Here is a 22,539-nt window from a genome sequence, read left to right as displayed (position 1 = left end):
CCATAAATCATGATCAGCAGCATGGTTAAACAGTCCCCCTTCCATTTCACTATGGTGTCACAGCTGCACAGTTCTATTCTTGAGCTAATTTTTCAGCGTCCTTTTCAGTCCTCCAGGGGTGTCACCTCCAGAGGCGAGAGATTGAAAAACAGAAATGATAAGCCGCCTCTCTGGCGCAGGACCCTACATCCTGATTAGTGGGCTTGCTGAGAACACAGTTACCTCACCCATTATAAATGACCCAAACATATGGACGGGAGGTATTCTCATTCATCAGTGCCGCAGGATGTATTCCAGTGCAGAGGCTGATGTATTTGTCATGAGCTTCATTGATTCCTTTGTAAATGCATTAATGTTTGTTTGCAGGGAGCGGGTCTGGCTTCTGACTTAGACCCTGGTGCTCTGTGATAGAAGAGCATCATTGGAATGAAACCTTCTGACAGTTGTCTCTCAACTGTGGTTTCCCCTAGAGAGAAGGTTCCATGCTTTCTCCATCATGTCATCTCATAGGGAGCAACACAGCTTAGCCGTTTTGTAGTAGAAGTTGACTTTCTGGTGCCTTGGCTCAGATAAGCACAAGGTTGCCAAGTGCCCTTTAATTTAGAAACTAGCCTTCGTTCTGCGTTTGCTTCCCCCATGGACTTAGTTACTTCCTTCTAGTCCAAAGTCTTCCAAAGCTGGGGAGAGGAAAGAAGTCTTGTAAATTCATAGCTTATACGTGGTTCCTGGAGCTAGTAGATATTGTTGGGGGACCTAGGGGGAATCTGAATCGAGGAGTAAAAGTCTGGATACGGAGGGAAGAGTGGGAAGGAATTACAATTTTGATATTTGTTAAGCACTTACAATGTGCCAGCCACTGTGGTAAGTGCTGGGGTAGATATATACAGGGCAGTAATATCAGGCATGAACCATGTTCCACACAGGATTCATAGTCTAAGGGAGTAGTAGAACAGGTGTTGCATCCCCATTTTACAGATAATGAAATTGAGGCTCAGATAAGTTATTTGTCCAGAGTCCCTCAGCAGTCAAGCAGCAAAGCTGGAATTAGAACTCAGGTCTTCTGACTCCCAGTCCTGTGCTCTTTCTACTAAGGCCATATTACTTCTCCAAGGAAAAGGAGCAAAACTAGCAATCTCATGGGAGAGTAAGGATACTGAGGGGAGAACTAGTGATTCTTGTCTGTCTCTCCCTCTAGACAATAAACTTGTCTGTTTATTGTTATATTTTACTCTCCCAAGTCCTTTGCAGAGTACTCACTGGCTGAGGGAAAACCTGAAAAAGAGCCCATTCAATTTCTAAGTTTCAGAAGGCATCCATAAGCAGGAACTTCTGGACATTCGTCTTTGTACCAGAGGCCGTTCATTGTTGGTGCATACGCCAGGATGAAAGCATAAAACTGGAACCCAGAACTTTGGCCTGATCATTTTACGCTTTATTCTTCTTAGGTGACTGCTCTATAAGCAGTCTAGCATAGTGGATAAGGCACGGGCCTGGGAGTCAAAAAGTCATGGGTTCTAATACCAGCTCTGCCACTTGTCTGCTATGTGACCTTGAGCAAGTCACTTCATTTTTCTGGGCCTCAGTTGCCTCATCTGTAAAATGGGGATTAAGAGTGTGAGCACCATATTGGACAGGGACTGTGTCCAAACTGACTACCTTGTCTCTTCCCCAGTTTTTAGAACAGTGCTTGGCACATAGTAAGTGGTTAACAAATACTATAATAATAATAATAATTACAATATAAGTATTATAATAATTGATAATACATAATATATTAATATATAATATATTAATATATAATATAGTATATAATACATTGTTATTATCGTATAATAGCAATTATTATTATCATTGTAAGGGAAGGAGAGGTGAGTCAGAAAGCTTCCTGGGAGTGACAGCCAAAAAGTTGCCACTTGGGGCTCTTTCAGTCCTGAATGGCTACTCTCAGGTTTTGTCAGAGACCTGGATTCAGTGAGGTTGGGAGTCCAGCCCCAAAATGTGTGGCCTTTCATTGCCCCCCTCACCCCTGGGGTGTGTACACCTGGGTTCAGAACCCTCTAAACCACCTGTGTGTGTGTGTGTGTGTGTGTGTGTGTGTGTGTGTGTCAGGACTGCCCTCCAGCTCAGGGAGGATCAGCCGAGGGTGGGCTATCTATCTCCCCCTCTAGACTGTAAGCTCATTGTGGGAAGGAATGTGTCTGTTATATTGTACTCTCCCAAGTGCTTAGTATTGTGCTCTGCACACAGTAAGCACTCAATAAGTATGGTTGAATGAATGACAGGGACTGTGTCCAACATTATTTGCATGTATCCATCCCAGAGCTAGAACAGAACAAATACCACAATTATTATTAGTAGTAGTAGAAGTAGTATTTAATGATCTTTGGTAAACTGTTTCATGATCTCACATGGGATCTAAAATAGTGACTGCTCTCTGTCTATGGCAGGAATGGGTGGTTGGAGGGAGGAAGGAATGACCCCTTCTATGTACTGAAAATTCCATCCTCAGTAGTATCACAATATCAGCTACTAATAGCCCATTTTGGATTATGCCTCTTACACTAATGATCTTCCCAAAGGATCTTCATCTTGACTAGGCTGGACTGCCTGTCATTGCTGCATCTCAGGGTAATCTACTGAAATACTCCATGTTTGTGATTATAATCCCTTAAATTTGTAACACACTTTCAGATTTCCTAAATACTCTCAGTTTTCACATGTTAATCTCACACCATCCGGCAAGGTATATATTGTTCCCAATTTAAAAACTGAGGACACTGAAGCATACAGAAGCTAAGGAATTTGCCCAAAGTCACACAACAGAGCTGTAGCAGAAGTGGGCCTGAGACCCAAATCTCCTGATTCCCAGGACCTTTGTCATTCCACTAATCTCCCCACATCGATGTGGGCAGGGAGTGTGTCTACCAACTCTAGTGTATTGCTCTTCCAAGTACTTAGTACAGTGCTCTGCACACAGTGAGCACTTGATAGATACCATTGATGATTCATCAAATGATTGATTGCATATTTCCAGGACTGTGCTCCTGTATATCTCCTATCCCTCTCACAGTAGCTCATCAGAGAGATCCCCACCTGTTCTATTACAACCTTTTCCTGTACTGGATGCACAGTTCAATCAATCAATAGCAGTGGCATTTATTGAGTGCTTATGCTTACTGTGAGTGCAGAGCACTGTACTAAGCACTTGGGAGAGTGCAATAGAGTAAGTAGACATGATCCCTGCCCTCAAGGAGCTTATTACTTAGCGGAGAAGCTTACGATATTATGTGGCCTTTAAGGCATCTGATTCCACCTTGGAAGAAAGCAGGACAACCTTCCTGTGCCTGATACAGGACTTTGAACAAAGTAGTACTCAATAAGTGCAGTTGTTGATGCCAAATGAACATGGGAGAGAGAGGAGGAAGAGGAGGAGGGAGCAGAGATTCTGCTCCTAGCCTCTTAAAATGATCATTTGTCATCAAGTGGGTGAGAAAAATGTTGGCCTTAATCCAAGGACTCCCCTTGTTGATCCTGATTGTCCTTTCAGCTTCAAAGAAGTGTTCTACTGTGGCAAGACCAAGACCATCAGAGAAAAATCCACCAGAGAAGTGATTAAAGAAGAGTACAGAAAACTGGGACCGATAAGGTACAGGCCCCGGTTTATCTGTGCAATAGACAGAAAGAGGAAACAAGTAGGCATGTGAAAGTCTGTTACTCGGCAGTTTAGTAGCTGATCACGCGTTTGGTCTTTTCCCCCAGGTATCAAGAAATCGTGACCCTTGTTCTGTTCTTTGCAATGGCCTTGTTATGGTTCAGCAGAGATCCTGGATTCATTCCAGGCTGGTCTGTGCTTTTTAAAGAGTAAGTAACATGCAGTCCACTCATGATCAACCAATGTTGTTTACTGAGGGCTTACTGTGTGCTGAGCACTGTACTAAGAGTTTGGGAGAGTACAATACAATGATGAACAGATACATTCCCTGCCCTATATAACAGAATTAGCAGAAATTCCCTGCCCATAATGAGCTTTCAGTCTAGAGGGGGAGACAGACATTAATATATATAAATGATTTATAATATATAATTTTAAAATAGGTACATTTAAGTGCTGTGGGGTTGGAGGTAAGGTGAATATCAAATGTACAAAGGTCACAGATCCAAGTGTATAGATGATGCAGAAGGGAGACCAAGCAGAGGACTTAATCAGGGAAAGCCTCTTGGAAGAGTTGTGACCTTAAACCTTTTGAAGTGGGGGGAGTGGTGGTCTGGCATATATGGAAGAGGAAGGAGTCCAGGTTAGGGGGAGGATGAGGGAAAGGGGTCGGCAGTGAGATAGATGAGATCAGGGCACAGGAGTAGGCTGGCACTAGAGGAGCAAAGTGTGCGAGCTGGGCTGTAGTAGATCAGTAAGGTGAGGTAGGATGAGGTGAGCTGATTAAGTACTTCAAAGTTAATGATAAGGAGTTTCTGCTTGATACAGAGGTGGGCAGGCAGCTATTGGAGGTTCTTGAGGAATGGGGAGGCATGAACTGTTCTTGGACAGCATCACCACTCACACAGTTCTTATCAAATGTCTCCTGGGTGCAGGGTGCTTTACTTGAACACCTCTTCTGAGCAGAGCATTCTACTTGGCACCTACTGTGTGCAGAGCACTGTACTGAACACCTCCAGTTCCCAGTGCTGCCTAAGCCCCTGCTGTATACCAAGCACTGTACTAAGCACCTACTGTGTCAGAGCATTGAACTGAGCACCTACTTTGAGCTAAGCACTCTAGTGAGTATCTGTTCTGAGCAGAGCACTTGTACTGAATACCTACTGTCTGCAAAACAGTGTACTGAGGAACAACTGTATGCAAAGCATTGTTTTAGGCACTTGGAGTGTACTATGAATATATAAGACACAAACACTGCCCTTGAAGAGTTTATAATCTAGGGGAAAATCTTTGTGGAAATGGAACACCTAGAGACTTCAAAATATTTTGGTTTCCTTTTTCCTTTTCAAGACATAAGCTTTTTTCCAAAGATCTGCCCTTGAAAATAAGCACCACACCAGGGCTCAAGGCCTTTTTTTTGAAAGAGGTTCACTGAGGAGTCTGATCAGCTCTAGATGATCAAAAATAATAGGCAATTTAGCATGGGCTTACATACCAGAGTCTGAAAGAAATAAGGACTGGTCTAATGAGAATTGAGCAACAGGCCTAATGAGAAATTCAACCCACTCTACCTCTCCTTCATATCACCTTTAATAGGAATCTATGTTTGTGAACATAGTGATATGGGAAGCAGGGTAAGTGGTGAGAGAAAGAGAGTATGATTTGAAAAGTGTGGCAGGGATCAATGAATAATCTGTAAATTCATTGCAGTCACATCTTCCACAGTGCTTGATTTCAGTCTGAGCTTTGGATGGTATGAAGTGGCAGAATTAGGGAAAGTTCTTCTAACAGGTGCAGCCTGGTGATTCTTGAGTCTGCAATAAGCCAACCACAATGATGCATTCTGAGAAAGTCATCTCAGTTGCCAAGTAACACTTCCAACAAATCACATCTGTCTGGATTCAACATGATGCCGTGTTGGGAAAAATCAATCAAACAATCAATGGTATATTTAATGGTATTTATTAAATGCTTACTGTGTGCCAGGCACCATACTAAGTGCTGAGACAGATTCAAGATAATCAGATTACAAGATAATCTGCAGTCCATGTCCCACATGGGGCTCACAGTCTTAATCCTCATTTTGCACATGAGGTGAATGAGGCACAGCGATTTGACTAAAGTCACACACAGCAGACAAGTGGTGGAGCCGGGTTACGAACCCAGGTTCTTTTCACTCCCAGGACCATGCTCTATCTACTAGGTCACACTGCTTCTCTATTGAACATTTACTCTGTGAGAAACACAATCCCCTGCCCTCTCCCTGACTTTCCCATCACTGTTGATGGCACTACCATCCTTCCCGTCTCACAAGCCCACAAACTTGGTATCATCCTCGACTCCGCTCTCTCATTCACCCCTCACATCCAAGCCGTCACCAAAACCTGCCTTTCTCAGCTCCGCAACATTGCCAAGATCCACCCTTTCCTCTCCATCCAAACTGCTACCCTGCTCGTTCAAGCTCTCAACCTACCCCGTCTGGACTACTGCATCAGCCTCCTCTCTGATCTCCCATCCTCGTGTCTCTCCCCACTTCAATCCATACTTCATGCCACTGCCCAGATTGTCTCTGACCAGAAACGCTCTGGGCATTTTACTCCCCTCCTCAAAAATCTCCAGTGGCTACCAATCAATCTGCGCATCAGGCAGAAACTCCTTACCCTTGGCTTCAAGGCTCTCCATCACCTCGCCCCCTCCTACCTCACCTCCCTTCTCTCCTTCTACAGCCCAGCCCACACCCTCCACTCCTCTGCCTCTAATCTCCTCACCTTGCCTCGTTCTAGCCTGTCCCGCCATCGACCCCCGGCCCACGTCATCCCCCTGGCCTGGAATGCCCTCCCTCCCCACATCCGCCAAGCTAGCTCTCTTCCTCCCTTCAAGGCCCTACTGAGAGCTCACCTCCTCCAGGAGGCCTTCCCAGACTGAGCCCCCTCCTTCCTCTCCCCCTCGTTCCCCTCTCTATCCCCCCGTCTTACCTCCTTCCCTTCCCCACAGCACCTGTATATATGTATATATGTTTGTACATATTTATTACTCTATTTATTTATTTTACTTGTACATATCTATTCTGTTTATTTTATTTTGTTAATATGTTTGGTTTTGTTCTCTGTCTCCCCCTTCTAGACTGTGAGCCCACTGTTGGGTAGGGACTGTCTCTATATGTTGCCAACTTGTACTTCCCAAGCGCTTAGTACAGTGCTCTGCACACAGTAAGCACTCAATAAATACAACTGATTGATTGATTGATAGGGAGGCAGGTGTTCAAATGCAATACAGCTCAGGAAAGCAACCCAGTATATGTACTTAAATGCTGTGGGGCTAAATATTGGAGGGCATACATAAATGCATAGGAGGTAGGATTGAGGGAAATGGATGACACACAGTAGGGAGGGAAAATAAGGTGGAGGGAATGAGAGCTTAGGGTTAGATAGGCAATCATCAGAGGTATTTGAGGACTGGTGAGACTTGTACATTATGTTCATATCTGTAATTTTATTTATCCCTTTGCTCTTCCCCCTCCAAACCCCAAAGCACTTAGGTACATATCTGTAATTTTATTTACTTCTATTGATGTCTGTCTCCCCCACCTTAGACTGAGAGCTTGTTGTGGGCAGGGAATGTCACTATTTATTGTTGTAGTGTACTTTCCTAAGCACTTAGTACATTGTTCTGCACACAGTAAGTGCTCAATAAATACGACTGATTGAATGAATATTTTTAGAAAAATGATCTAGGTAGCAGAGTGAAGTATGGATTGGAGAGGGGAGAGGCTAGAGGCAGGGAGGTCAATGAGGAGGCTGATGCAATAATAGAGATGTAATACAATAAGTAATTGAACCCGTGTGAAGTAAATTCTGGAGATGTTGTGAAGGTAGAATCAGCAATATTTAGTGATTAACTGAATATGAGGACTGGAGAAGAGAGATGAGTTGAAGATAAAGCTAAGGTTGCAGGCTTGTGAGATAGGGAAGGTGAGGGTATTGCCAATAGTGATAAGAAAGTTCTGATGGGGAGAAAGTTTTGGAGGGAAGATGAGTTCATTTTGGACATGTTGAATTTGAGATGTTGGTAGGATATCCAAGTAGAGATGTCCTGAGGCAGAAGGGATGAGAGCTTGCAAAGAAGGGAAGAGGTTGGAACTAGAGATGTATGTAGATTTGGGAGTCATCAACATAGAAATGACAGTCAAAGCCCTGAGTGGATGAACTCACCAAGGAAGTGAATGTAAATGGTGTGGCTCAGTAGAAATGAACATGGGCTTTGGAGTCAGAGGTCAGGGGTTCAAATCCAGGCTCCACCAGTTGTCAGCTGTGTGACTTTGGGCAATTCACTTAACTTCTCTGTGCCTCAGTTACCTCATCTGTAAAATGGGGATTAAGACTGTGAGCCTCCCGTGGGACAACCTGATCACCTTGTAACCTCCCCAGCGCTTAGAACAGTGCTTTACACATAGTAAGTGCTTAATAAATGCCATTATTATTAATATTATTATTATTAAATGGGGAATAGAAGGGGATTCAGACCTGAATCTTGAGGGACTCCCTACAGTTAGGGGTTGGGGAGCAGAAGAAGAACTGGTAAGTGATCCTAAGAAGCAGCGTGGCATAATGGAAAGAACCTGGGCCTGGGACTCAGAGGACCTGGTTCTAATCCCAGCTCTACCTATCACCTGCTGCATAATCTTGAGCAAGTCACTTCACTTTGTGTGCCTCAGTTTTCTCATCTGTAAAATGGGGATTCAATACATGTTCTCCCTCCTACTTAGACTACGAGCCCAATGTGGGACAGGGACTGTGTTGGGACTGATTAACTTGTATCTACCCCAGAGCCTAGGCATTGCTTGATACACAGTAAGTGCTTAACAAATATTGTTATTATTATTATCATTGTCATTATTGATACTATTACTAGAAAGAGCAGACAGAGTGATAGGAGGAGAACCAGGAAAGGATAGTGTCAGTGAAACAAAAGTTTTATATTGTTTCCAGAACAAGAGTGTAGTCCACAGTGTCAAATGCAGTGTGAGAAGCAGCAAGGCCCAATGGACATAGCATGGACCTGGGAATCATAAGGTGGTTCTGCCACTTATCAGAACAAGTCTTATCTTGGACAAGTCACTTAACTTCTCTGTGACTCAGTTACCTCAACTCTAAAATGAGAATTGATACTGTGCCTCCAATGCCTGGCACATAGTAAGCACTTGGTAAATATTTTTTTTAAAAAGCAGCTAAGAAGTCAAGGAGAATTAGAAGGGAGTAGAGTCTGTGGATTTGTCAGGAAGAAGGTCATTGGTAAACTTGGAGAGGACAGTTTCAGTGAAGTGGAAGGTTTAGAAACCAAATTGCAGAGGATCAAGAAGAAGTTGGAGGAAAGGAAGTGGACACAGAGGAAGTAAACAACTTGTTCAAGGAGTGTGATCAGGAATAGTAAGAGGGAGATAGAGTTAAGGGAGGGATATTTTAAGATAGAGGATACATTGGCGTGTTTGAAAGCAGAGGGGAAGGAGTCATGGAGAGTGAGCCATTAAAGAGAGCAGCCAGAGGGTGGGCACAAGTGTTTTTATTATGGTGTGAAGGGGAAGAGAAAGATTTCAAAATGAGTTGGCAAAACTTCTCTTGGGCAATGATCAGGAAGGATGGGAGGGTGAATATGATGGTTGAAGGGATCAGAGATTGAGTTGGTGAGAAGGAACTGAGTACATGTTCATAGCAGAGGTCACAGGGTCAACTGTACCATGTGAGTTTTCCTTAATGTGGGGCCTGGGTTATACAGAAACAATGGGCACTGGACAATTTTTTTTAAAATAATTTGCCGAACTTCATCCTAGCCTTCATCCAAGAGGCCAAGGAAAATTCTCGAACAAAATGGGTATTGGGATATTCAGGATTTGTCTCACTGGAGCAAATGGAGCAAGGTTTTTTTTAAATGAGCATTCTGTTGGATCTTTTGGGAATAGAGAATTTGGGGTCATAAATTGGAGATACTGAATCCTCAGAATTGGGCAGTCTAAATTCTGTGTCTTATGGATACCTCCTAACCTTTAGAGCCCATCTGTTGGGATCTGGACTGAAAGCAAGTGGGTCTTTTCATATTAAGCAGTCATGTTACACAGTGCCTGACCAACTCAGCAAACTCCAAAGCTAGTGACTGCAATCGAAATAAATGAAACCCAGCACAAAGAGCACTCTAGACCCTGGTTACTTCAGTGGAGTGACTCATCTCATAATGGATTGTTTTTGCTGCTATAACCAAAGAAAATCAAATCTGCTCTAGCTCTCAATGGACTCACACTTGCTTGGAGAAAAATGCTTTGTCTGGATGATGACCACTGTTCCAATGTGCAATTCAAAAGACACAAAAGGACAATTTGAGGGCACTGGTGGATTACACCATTCAGTCTTGAAATCATCAAGATGTGCTTCTTCATTTCTGATTTGCGTATTTCATTATAGTTTGGTCCAGTGATAACAGTGCTGAAGTCCTGAGCTTTGAGCAATCATTCTTCCTCTTCCACTTGTTCTTCTCCCCTTCTTCCCCCAGAGATATGCTTCTTTATTACCTATGGCAACCTAAAGCTGACAATCCAGCTGAGCCACTAGAACAAGAACCACCCAATTCACATTGCAGATGGCCATCCAGCAAATTGAAAATTTGTTTTCAGGAAATCTTTCTTGGAGAGGTCTGATGCTCCAGCTTCAGAGATACACACAATGAACTATGTCACTTTTAGGAATTTCATTATGAAATGCCTGTTTGACTCACCAGAGAGGAATAAGAAGAATCACACATGATGATGAAAACATCAGTTCCTAATAGAAAAATGCTTCCCCCTTCCAGGGACGATAACCTCTGAACTGGCTACATTTGAAGGCAAGGAAACCAGGATAAAGAAAATAGTTGAATGCCTTTGGGACTGGGCAGCATTTTTAGGGAGAGAGTGACCTAAAAACATGAAGCTTCCAACCCAACCAGAAGCACTAAGTTCAAACAAATACTGAGGGTAAGATTTTATTCCAAGCAGACACATATCACAAATGGAATTTTGCCCTAGAAAAGTCCCCTTCCAAATCATCACGTTCCCTATGCAGGTTTGGTCAGTGAGTACAAGACTCTCAATGATTAATGAGAGAGTGGCTGAATTAGATTTTAAGCCCCTTGAAAGCAAGGACTGGATTGTTTTCTTCTGTTTGACTTTCCCAAATGCTGAGTGCTGGGCTGTGCCCACAGCAGGTCCTCAAAAAATACCCTCGAGGATGAAGATGGTGATGATGATGCTAGAATGAGGACTTCATTTTTGAATGTTTTGGTCAACAATCTGGATGTTAAAAAAAATAGACATTGAACATGCGAGTGATAAAACTTTAAAGAATTAATTTGTCCAGTGGATACCAATTGCTACTATTAGGAGGCTTAGTTGAATAAAGGTGGGAACACTGATTTTTTTTACCATTTGATGTGGTACTGTGATTGGTTGTGAATAGTCTTGGGAGGAGTCCACAGTTCAGGGTTATGGTGAGTGATTTTTTATTTCATGCTCTAATTGTGGCTCCAAGGCTGCCATGGTATTAGCATAATTCATTGGTGTTTTGGACAAGAGCTTGATGCTGCAGGCCATAAATAGATCTTGTAATTTCCCCTCAGGTATAAAGGTTACGCTACAGATTCAACAGTCGCCTTAATAGTGGGCATTCTTTTCTTCCTTATCCCAGCCAAGAGACTGACCAAGACCACAGCCACTGGAGAAATCAGTTGAGTATTATGAATTCCATATTATAGTGATTTTGTATTTACAGTTGTCCATTCTACCAGCAAAATATTTCCTTCGAGAAGTGGGGAAATACCTTAGGGACTGTTCTCCATGCTGCTATTTTGAACCGATTTCCCCCCTTTTAGTGTGCAATCTCCTCCTGAGCCACTTTGTGAAGATCAAAGCTCATTCTAGCCCCAGAAGGAATAGAGCTCTCATTCCACCAGTGTCCCCAGCAAGCCTAGAGAATTCAATTTCCAGGTGAAACTTGGGGAGCAGCTTGGCCTAGTGGAAAGAACACCGGTCTGGGCATCAGAGGTCCTGAGTTCAAATCCCAGCTCTGCCATCTACTTGCAGGGTGACCTTGGGCAAGTCACTTAACTTCTTTGTGCCTCAGTTCCCTCATCTGCAAAAATCAGATTACAGTATCTGTTCTACCGCCTACTGAAGATTGTTAACCCCATGTGGGACCTGATTCTCTTGTACCTGCCCCAACACTTAGTACAATACTTTTTTATTGTGGTATATGTTAAGCATTTACTATGTGTCAAACACTGTTCTAAGTGCAGGGGTAGGTACAAGTTAATCTAGTTAGGCATAGTCCCTGTCCCACATGGGGCTCACAGTCTAAGTAGGAGGTGCTTGGCATATAGTAAGCACTTGACAAATAACATTGTTATTATTATTATTGAATTGAAAAAGGGACTGCCTCAGATGATGAAAACAGTGTTAACTTTAGAGATGACCCACATGTTTCTCAGAAAGTTTTCCTGTCAGGTGGCTATTTTTCAAGTGGCAGTCTATTGAATTCTTTCTAATTTTTTTTCCAGTTGCTTTTGATTACTCTCCACTGATTACCTGGAAAGAATTTCAGAATTTCATGCCCTGGGACATAGTTATTCTTGTTGGTGGTGGCTTTGCCTTGGCGGACGGCTGTGAGGTAATACATGGAGTTCAAGATATCGAATCAGTCTCCTGACTTTTCTAAAGAACAATGCCAAGGAGATTCCAACTCTTTCAAGGTCGTTCTTCTGCTGTAGATTTCAGACAAGGCAGACCTCTTAGAAAACACACAGACTTAGATGAGTTCAGAGGTCTAGCATTATTTCAAGGCAGAAGCATAAGATACCTCTTTTTTTAGTGATATTTTGGTTTGACAGAAGGGAACAATCCAGTACAGTAAAAATTAAAAGCTCCATACATGAAATAATATATGTGCATCAGACACACTGCAGAGTCTTTATAGAGGCCATTTCATATACACATGCACATGTATTTATGAACCCTCCTATGTAATGTATGTGGCTTCTAATGATTTTAAATGTGGCCTTATACAAAGATGGGAAGCGTTATACAACAGTTCTTTGACACTGTGAATAAAGGTGGTCACAAATGTTGATTTTCTAGCATTTCCCTTTCTGTGAGATGGGCTATAAAACCCTTTTATTGTTAGGTTCCTCGTTGCCAGGGAGATCTTTTTCCTGCTTTGAATTTAGTAGAGCTGAAGGAAAAGGTTTCTCCATTGGAATCAGTCCTTGTTCCCAAAGCCCCAGTCTGGTGAGCTTGACATCATTCACTCAAACAATCCATCAGCCATATTCATTGAGTGCTTACTGTGTGCCAAGGACTGTACTAAGTGCCTGGGAGAGTACAACGCAATACAGTACTATAACAGACACATTCCCTGCCCAAAACGAGCTTACAGTCTAGAGGGAGCTGCAGTCCAGGAAACATGCAGGATCCATGTGGCCTGGGCTGGATTTTGGTTTTCCTTTCCTTCACAGTTTATTTCTAACCCTGGACGCAACATGGCCTAGTGGAAAGAATAGGGGCCTGGGAGTCAGAGGATCTGAGTTCTAATTCCGGTTCTACTTGTCTGCTGTGTGACTTTGGGCCAGTTACTTAACTTTTCTGTGCCTCAGTTGCCTCATCTGTAAAATGGAGAATAAAGCTGTTAGCCCCATGTGGAATATGGACTGTGTCCAATCTGATTAGCTTGTATCTACCCCAGTGCTTAATACAGTGCCTGGTACTTAGTAAGCACTTAACAAATACCATAAAAACCCTCGGGTACTTTGGGACTGCATGAGCAGCAAGTCAGTACTAACTCTAATGATCAAAAATTGTACTCTGAAATCTGTACTAAGAGGTTAGTCACCACAGCGCGCAATCCAAAGTGTCTGCTTCAGTCTGAAATAGGTTTCAGTTAATCAGTGCTATTTATTGAGCACTTACTATGTACAGAGCACTGTACTAAGCACTTGGAAGAGTACAATGCAGCAGAATTAGCAGACATGTTCCCTGCCTATAATGAGCTGAATTTAGAACTAAACTCACTCTCTTCCTGGGTTTCTTTGAGATGGTTGAGGCCCTCAGCATTTCAAATTGGGGAAATTAAAGAAATGGAAATTCTCCTCAGTGACACTCAACATGCAGCTGAAATAATAATAAACCCTATAGCGAAGTCCTTTCCTGGAAATTGGAGCAACGAGGAGTCCGAGGCAAAGAGCTCACTTCAGGCCAGGAGCCGGGGGTGTCTGATTTTTGAAGTGACTATCAGAAATCCTTAGAACTTCTCCCCTGCATCATTGCAGGGTGTGACTGACTGTGGTATTTGGTGTTAAGTGCCTACACTGAGCTGTGCATCCAAACCACTACCTTGCTGGTTCAATCTCTCATCCTATACTGACTGGATTACTGCATCAGCCTCCTCTCTGATCTCCCAACCTCCTGTCTCTCCCCACTTCAGTCTATACTTCATGCTGCTGCCCGGATTATCTTTCTACAGAAATGCTCTGGACATGTTACTCCCCTCCTCAAAAATCTCCAGTGGCTACCAGTCAACCTACTCATCAAGCAAAAACTCCTCACTCTCGGCTTCAAGGCTCTCCATAATCTCGCCCCTACTACCTCACCTCCCTTCTCTCCTTCTACAGCCCAACCCACACCCTTCACTCCTCTGCCGCTAACCTCCTCACTGTGCCTCATTCTCGCTTGTCTGCCGTTGACCCCCAGGCATGTCCTCCCCCTGGCCTGGAATGCCCTCCCTCCACACATCTGCCAAGCTAGCTCTCTTCCTCCTTTCAAAGCCCTACTGAGAGCTCACCTCCTCCAGGAGACCTTCCCAGATTGAGCCCCTTTTTTCCTCTCCTCCTCCCCATCCCCCCCAGCCCTACCTCCTTCCCTTCCCCACAACACCTGTTTATATATTTGTACAGGTTCATTACTCTATTTATTTCACTTGTACATATTTACTATTCTATTTATTTTGTTAATGCTGTGCATCTAGCTTTACCTCTGCTTATTCTGATGACTTGACAGCTGTCCACATGTTTTGTTTTGTTGTCTGTCTCCCCCTTCTAGACTGTGAGCCCGTTGTTGGGTAGGGACCGTCTCTGTATGTTGCCAACCTGTACTTCCCAAGTCCTTAGTACAGTGCTCTGCACACAGTAAGTGCTCAATAAATGTGATTGAATGAATGAATGAATGAATGTGCACTGTGTTAAGCACTAGGAAAAATGCCAATGAACTTCCACTTAAAGTCTGTGAAGATTAGTACTCTTTAGTATGAAAGGCACAAGTTGAAATTGACAAATTGGTTCACCAAATTCCATATCCCTAGGAAGAGGGGACCCGTACTGAATTTTGAAGGTGGTAGGTTCAAACAAACAGAAGGAGAATTTCTTTCATACAGTAAGTAGGTCATAAATGTACAGGATGAGGAGTTATGTTGTCCAAAAATCTCAAGAGATTCCAGGAGTCTGGATAAATTGAGACAAGATATCCAGAATGGAACACTAAAGGGAATGTTAGAGATGGTACTTTAAGACCCCAGAATGGATGTGAATCAATCAATGATATTTATTGAGCACTTGCTGTGTAGAACACTATGAGCAAGTGCTTGGGACACTACAATACAACAGAATTGGTAGATAAGTTCCCTAAACAAAGTGAGCTTACAGTCTAGAAGCTAATGTGAAGCTAGTAACCCCAAATATCTTTGGGGTCGCTGTCAGACAGAATCCTGGGGTCGATGGACAACTGCTCTGACCCAGAAATGGAGTTGTCTAAATCAGACCCAGAGTACCAATTTAATGCCTTTTGAACAGTATCTTTTTCATCCAGGTTAAATTCTGCTAATAACATTTTATTCCTTTTACAGGAGTCAGGACTCTCTAAATGGATAGGCAGCAAGTTAACACCTCTGGGATCATTACCAACATGGCTAATAATCCTGATCTCATGTTTGTTGGTCACAACTGTGACAGAAGTAGCCAGCAATCCGGCTACCATTACTATACTTATGCCTATATTAGCACCACTGGTGAGTATCTCATTTGCACCGTGTACTACGAGAATGATGGTAGCATTTTCCAAGGTAAGAAAAGGGCAAGAAATGAATCCATTTGACAGGGGTTTTAGCAAAAGGAAAAGGTCTTGGTAAATAAATAAATGCCAGTCAGTTCTGCCAAGATGTTCAGGGAATTTACTGTCACACTTTCCCTATTCAAATTCAATTTTCTCGCTAAGATCTTGCAACAAATAAATGTGACCCATTCAAGTTTTAATTGAATGTACTGCTGTGGTTCTTTACTGTGGCATGTATAAGTTGATTTTGTTTCATTGACGAGATGATTTTATCAGATACCTAGCAGGCCTATTAATCTATGGCTCACACAGCAAATCATAGGCTTCTGGGAAGCCTTTGTTATTTAGATACTTCCAGTGAAAAAACAATTGGTTTACCATCTGCCCCTCCTGCCCCCTCCTGTGATTGGTTCCTTTAGGCAGGATCTGATCGGTGGGTAAATCTGTCTGTTGAGTATTCACCATCATCTGATTGATAGGAAAATCTGCCCATTGACTCCTCCGGTCCAGTTTGGAAACAATTGGGAGGATGACCCAGAACTCCCTCCTGCTTGTCCCAGACGGGACCTTGGCTCTGTCTCCAGGCCCAAGGGGTGGAGAGGGGAGAGGAGCAAGTCTGGAGCCCAGAAGGGCCATGGGGAATCTCCTTCTTGAACACCCGACCATCCGATCCTGACCTGGCTACAAAAGAGAGTCCCACCCTACCTCCCCTCTCCCCCACATCCTTTCATCCTAGCAATGCCAAAATTAAGCCTTAGTACATATGATGAAGGGGATAAACTGCTTTCATAAACTGGCTCAATAATGGTCAATCTTTGAGGACTCACCAAAAATGAAGATTTCTGTCTATAAAGTTAGATTGCCTTAAAGGAACTACTTTGTCTAAAAATCTTTCTGTTCTTTCTGTTTCTCTCATCCCACAGGCTGAAGCTATTGGTGTGAATCCACTTTACATTCTGATACCTTCAACTCTCTGTACTTCCTTTGCATTTCTCCTACCAGTTTCAAATCCACCTAATGCCATTATCTATTCCTATGGCCATCTAAAAGTCACTGACATGGTGAGTAAACGTAAGGAATTCTCTTATTCTTAGCACTGTTCTATTTGTACTTTAGAATTGAGATAAACTAGAAAAAAATACCATTTTGCCTGAAGCATTGCTAAGGAGCTGCACAACTTGTTGGGGGGTTATTTTCAGAGAGAGCTAACCTTGGAGGTACCTGCCATGTGGAGCAGCCCAGCAATTAGCTCTGGAGTGCCATATAATGCGATGGGATGGAGTGAATAATAATAATAATAACAATAATTGTGGTATTAGTTAAGCACTTAATATGTGTCAGGCACTGTACTAAGCACTGGGGTGGATAGAAGCAAACCAGGTTGGGTGCAGTCTCTGTCCCTCATCAGGCTCACAGTCTTAATCCCCATTTTACAGATGAGATAACTGAGGCACAGAGCAGTGAAATAACTTGCCCAAGGCCACACAGCAGACAAGCGGCAGAGCCAGGATTAGAACCCATGACCTTCCAACTCCCAGACCCATGCTCTATCCACTACAATATGCTGCTGGACTACCTAAGATCCCAGCTGACCCTAATTACTTGTTCCCAGGGTGGCGAGATTAGAACCGATTAAGGGTGGAAACGGGAAATCTTGGGGGACTAAGGATAAACAAAAAAGGTTAAAAACTTAAATTATAGGAACCATCTGCCTAGGGGCAAGCCTGGAATTCAAAGTTCAAGGGGTTCCAGTGAACCACAAACTAAAGGAGAGACTTTCATTGAGCACTAAGCACTGTTTGTATGCTTGGGAGTAGAATATGTAGGAAATGGGTTGTCATCCTCACCTTTATCTTAGGGCTGGCTAGACTCTGCTGTATTCAGTTCAGGGATGTGGAGAATTTGAATAAGGTTCAGAGGAGATCAAAGAAGAGGAGTAGAGTTGAAAAATGATTCTTGAAAAAATCATCTTCCTCCTCCTCATCATCATCAATGGTATTTATTTAGTGATTGCTGCTTGTCCATCACTGAACTAAGTGCTTGGAAGAGTATAAAGTTCATTCATTCACTCATTCAGTCATAGCCTGAGTGCTTACTCTGTGCAGTGCACTGTACTTAGCGCTTGGGAAGTGCAATTCGGCAACAGATAGAGACAATCCCTAACCAACAACGGGAAGGTCATAGACAACTTCCCTTCACACAGAGAGCATACAGTCTAGAGTTGGTGGAAGGGTGAAAAAATTATTCCACTCTAAAAGAAGACTGCTGAAGTTGTGCAATAATGCTCTTCAACTACATGAAGATGGGACATACAGTGGATGGTGACCAGCTAAGAAAACCAATGGAATCAGCTCAAAAGGAAACAGGAAAGCTTTAAATGATATATTAGAGTGATCTGCCCCAACTAGGAGGGTTTTCCCCATCACCAGAGTGACATTCCAAGGGAGGTGCTCAAACTTTTTAAATTTGCAATTGATGATGCTCACTAGGATCAGACAATTTAGCCTTAGTCCCAACTGGAGGCAGTCAATCAATCAATCAGTCAAACTCATCAACTTGCAAAGAAATTGTTCTAGCATAGTTCATCAACCTTTTTAATTAGAGGAATTCTCCTGTCTCATTTAATGCAGCCCTTCACCCCAAGTTTCTGGGTCATAAGTGAGCAAACTGAGCAATTCAGAATAGGGCATCCTGAAACTATATTCTCAAGATGAGAAGCAGCCTGACCTGGATAGAGCACAGGCCTGGGTGTCAAATGGACCTGGATTCTAAATCCAACTCCTCCATTTGACTTCTGTGTGACCTTGGGCAACTCACTTCACTTCTCGGTGTCTCAGTCACCTCATCTGTAAAATGTGGATGAAGACTGTGAACCCCATGTAGGACACAGACTGTGTCCAATCTAATTAGCCTGTATCTACCATAGCACTTGGTACGGTACCTGACACATAGTAAATGCTTAACAAATACCATAAAAACTATGTAGATTTTGTTTCTTTCTTTTGCTTGAGATATTCACTACTACATTTGTTCCTGCTTTAGGTAAAAGCTGGATTGGGCGTTAATATCATTGGGGTTCTCATAGTGATGCTTGGCATCACCACATGGGCAGTGCCCATGTTTGACCTCCACAACTTCCCCAGCTGGGCAAATCCTATAAATAAGACGGGGCCATGATACTGCACCTGGGTGACTTTCCGGGAAGGCCTGCAGCAAGTTTTGAGGAACACCAGAGCACTCTCATCACAACCAGGACTGAGATGATGGACAGAAATAGGAGCAGAACTCATTGGAACTCTCACAACTGGAATCCTTACTTAACTCAAAGTTGATCCAGCCAGGCCCTTGTCCTCGGTTCCTGGTCTCCTTCACCAACAACTCGGTTTTAAAAAGCAGTACATGATTTTTTACTTCTGGTCACTTGTACCTTGCTATGCACTAAAACATGAGCAGTCGCCTCATTATTGGACAGGTAGTTATATTAAGAATCCTCCAAGTGTGTTTTGACCTTGTGTTTTGGTGCTAATTTGGAGATGTAATACAGAAGCAATCTTCAATCAATCAATCGTATTTATTGAGTGCTTACTGTGTGAAGAGCACAATATTAAGTGCTTGGGGGAGTACAGTATAACAGGCACAGTTCCTGCCCACGATGAGCTTACAGTCTAGTGGGGGAGACAGACATTTATATAAAGAAATACATTACAGATATGTACATAAATGCTGTGGGGTGAATAAAGGGAATAGATCATGGTTATGCAGAAAGGAGTGGGGGAATAGGAAATAAGGGCTTAGTCAGGGAAGGTCTCTTGGTGGAGATGTGTCTTCAATAAAACTTTGAAAGTGGGGAGAGTAACTGTCTATCGGATATGAAGAGGGAGTGTGCTCCAGACCAGAGGCAGATAGACAAGATCGAGGTACAGTGAGTAAGTTGGCATTAGAGGAGAGAAGTGTGCGGGCTGGGTTGTAGTAATAGAGTAATGAGGTGAGGAGGCAAGGTGACTGAGTGCTTTAAAGCAGATGGTAAGGAGTTTCTGTTTTATGTGGGGATGGAAGGCAACCCCTGGAGATTCTTGAGGAATGGGAAAACGTGGACTGAATGTTTTTGTAGAAAAATGATCTGGGTAGCAGAATGAAGTATGGACTGGAATGGGGAGAGACAGGAGGCACGGAGGTCAGCAAGGAGGCTGATGCAGTAATCAAGGCGGGATAGGCTAAACGCTTGAACTAATGTGGTAGCAGTTTAGAGAGAAAAGGGTGGATTTTTATGATGTTTTGAAGGTTGAACTGGTAGAATTTATGACATTGAATATGTGTGTGGAGAAAGATGAGTCAACGATAACACTAAGGTTACGGACTTGTGAACTAAACAATTACAGTTGTGGTAAATTTTTGTCATTTTTAGTGAAGGGGCTCTCCTTTAAACCCAGAGCTGAGGTGATTGAGGGTGGGCGGGTGTGTGTGTGTGTGTTTGTGTGTGTGTGTCTGTGTGTGTGTGTGTCTGTGTGTTTTGGGAGAGAGTGGGGGGGGGGGGGGAGTGCAGCATTTAGAAAAAAAATCAAAATCACCCTCCAGTTGTGTTTAATGTGGTGGAGTCAGTGAAATGCAAAAAAACCGTGTTAAAACAAAGGCGTAATTGTTCTGATACCAGAGACAATTGTGTTGATAGTTGGGTGTGAACCCATGGAAACACGAAAATTCAGAGATCAGGTTGTGCTACTTCCTGAACTGTTAGACAAGTGTGTAACTCTAGGGCATTGCACTCTGACCCCAAGGCACTGATTTTTATGTATTTACCCAACGATCAGAGTCCTGAGGCTTTGCTCTGCCCCACCCCAACGTAACTCCTCTGCAGTTGCCACAAGCCTCCTCTCCAATGACCCTTTTGCTGTTTTTGCACCTGCCCCCCTTATGCTCCACAGTTAGAGTCTTTGATGCCTGCCTATTGCCACCATGTATCAAGTGTTGGCTGGAAGGTCCAAATGTAGCTGACGGGCTCAGGGGCTGCTGCTAAATAATAGGGTCTATGCCCTCACTCAGTGAGCCATGGTGATCTGTGGACTGGGTAGGTGAACCAGAAGCTGCTGAAGGCCAGTCATCCCCCTGCAGTTCATCCCAGACCCTACACACAGCAGAGCCCTTTGTATGTCTCCATTTTCCTATTTGTCTTTACTCCTGAAACAACAATGACTAAGAGCAGCACAGCTAACAATAACTGGTCCTCAGTTCCCTCCTCTGCAAAATGGGAATTCAGTGTCTGTTCTCCATCCTACTTAAACCGTGAGCTCCAAGTAGGTCCTGATTATCTTATATCTATCCCACTGCTTAGTACAGTGCTTGGTACATAGTAAGCATTTAACAATTACCACAATTATTATTATTATTACAAAATAACAGAGTTGGTAGACACAGTCCCTGACCACAAGGATCTTATTGATTGACTGATACAGTATTTACAACATACTTTGAGGAATTTTAAAATGTGGTACATTTTTAATGTTAATTATTTATGCATACTCTGTATAAAGGTGAAGCATTTTTAATGGGGAATTAAATCAGTTTTGCAGAAAAATCCTGAATGTTTCAACTTTTTGTGTTTCTCATCTTCAAAAATATTTCACATTCATTCTATTCCCAAATGCATTTTGCCTTATTGAGTTCAACCCATTTATTCGCTATCTAGGTAATTTACTACATTTTTTTGCTATTTCTGCTGTCATTGAGTTTATCTCAGCTGCATCGTATTGTATGGGACAAACTATCAGAAAATAAAATATAGTTCACAATTGCAATAAGGAATTTTGATCCACACTCAAGAAAAATGCCCACACTGAAGCTTGAATGATTTTAACATATTTTTCTTAAGAGCCTTCAGTAGAGTACAAAGAAAATACCATTTAACAAAAACACGTCTAAGTTGTCCGTGTACTTCCTAGTTAGATATTCAGGCTTGCATGGGGTATACTGTGCATTAGAAACAATTAGACTCACATACAGTCCATTCAACACTTAATACAGCACTCTGCACACAGTAAGTGCTCAATAAATGTGATTGAATGAGTGAATGAATAAATTCAGTTCTACCATAATAATAATGATGATGGCATTTATTAAGCACTTACTATGTGCAAAGCACTGTTCTAAGCACTGGGGAGGTTACAAGGTGATCAGGTTGTCCCGGGGGCGCTCACAGTCTCAATCCCCATTTTACAGATGAGGTAACTGAGGCACAGAGAAGTTAAGAGACTTCCCAAAGTCACACAGCTGACAATTGGCGGAGCTGGGATTTGAACCCATAACCTCTGACTCCAAAGCCCGTGCTCTTTCCACTGAGCCACGCTGTCTCCCCCAACATGTGTCTTCTCTAAACACCTTGATCATAATGTCATTAGGGAATTGGGGAATGTTTTTCCTATAACACCGGGGAGCAGTTTTTCCATGCTGGGAAGCAGTGGGGCTTAGTAGGAAGAGCACAGGCCTGGCAGTCAGGACCTGGGTTCTAATACTGGCTCTGCCACTTGTCTGCTGTGTGACCTTGAGCAAGTCACTTAATTTCTCCCTGCCTCAGTTACCTCATCTGCAAAATGAGGATTAATATTGCGAGCCCCATGTGGGACATGGACTGTGTTCAACCTGATTGTCTTGTGCTTAGTAAAGTGCTTGGCACATATTAAACTCTTGTTAAATGGCGTTAAACAAAAATGACCCTGTTTGGAAGCAGCATGCCGCAGAGTCAGAAGAAAAGGTTTGTCAACACGCACCTGGGGTCAGA

At 42.9% G+C, this 22,539-nt stretch overlaps 1 protein-coding gene across 3 annotated transcripts in view; it reads left to right on the top strand.

The window, feature by feature from the left end:
- Window positions 1-19,383, top strand: part of SLC13A1 (solute carrier family 13 member 1) — an 89,773-nt gene extending 70,390 nt beyond the window's left edge. For 2 of the 3 annotated variants that reach the window (XM_038752622.1, XM_038752620.1), the window contains exons 9-15: window positions 3,548-3,646; window positions 3,760-3,861; window positions 11,294-11,400; window positions 12,230-12,339; window positions 15,562-15,723; window positions 16,691-16,828; window positions 18,810-19,383. In XM_038752622.1, the coding sequence (XP_038608550.1) occupies window positions 3,548-3,646; window positions 3,760-3,861; window positions 11,294-11,400; window positions 12,230-12,339; window positions 15,562-15,723; window positions 16,691-16,828; window positions 18,810-18,944 (853 nt within the window). In that variant the 3' untranslated portion in view covers window positions 18,945-19,383. The remainder of the gene's footprint in view (window positions 1-3,547; window positions 3,647-3,759; window positions 3,862-11,293; window positions 11,401-12,229; window positions 12,340-15,561; window positions 15,724-16,690; window positions 16,829-18,809) is intronic. The other variant, XM_038752621.1, reaches the window with a different exon arrangement.
- Window positions 19,384-22,539: the final 3,156 nt, after the last annotated feature.

Source organism: Tachyglossus aculeatus, chromosome 10 (genome assembly GCF_015852505.1).
Source record: "Tachyglossus aculeatus isolate mTacAcu1 chromosome 10, mTacAcu1.pri, whole genome shotgun sequence".
NCBI lineage: Eukaryota > Metazoa > Chordata > Mammalia > Monotremata > Tachyglossidae > Tachyglossus > Tachyglossus aculeatus.
This window is presented reverse-complemented; position numbering and strand designations above follow the sequence as displayed.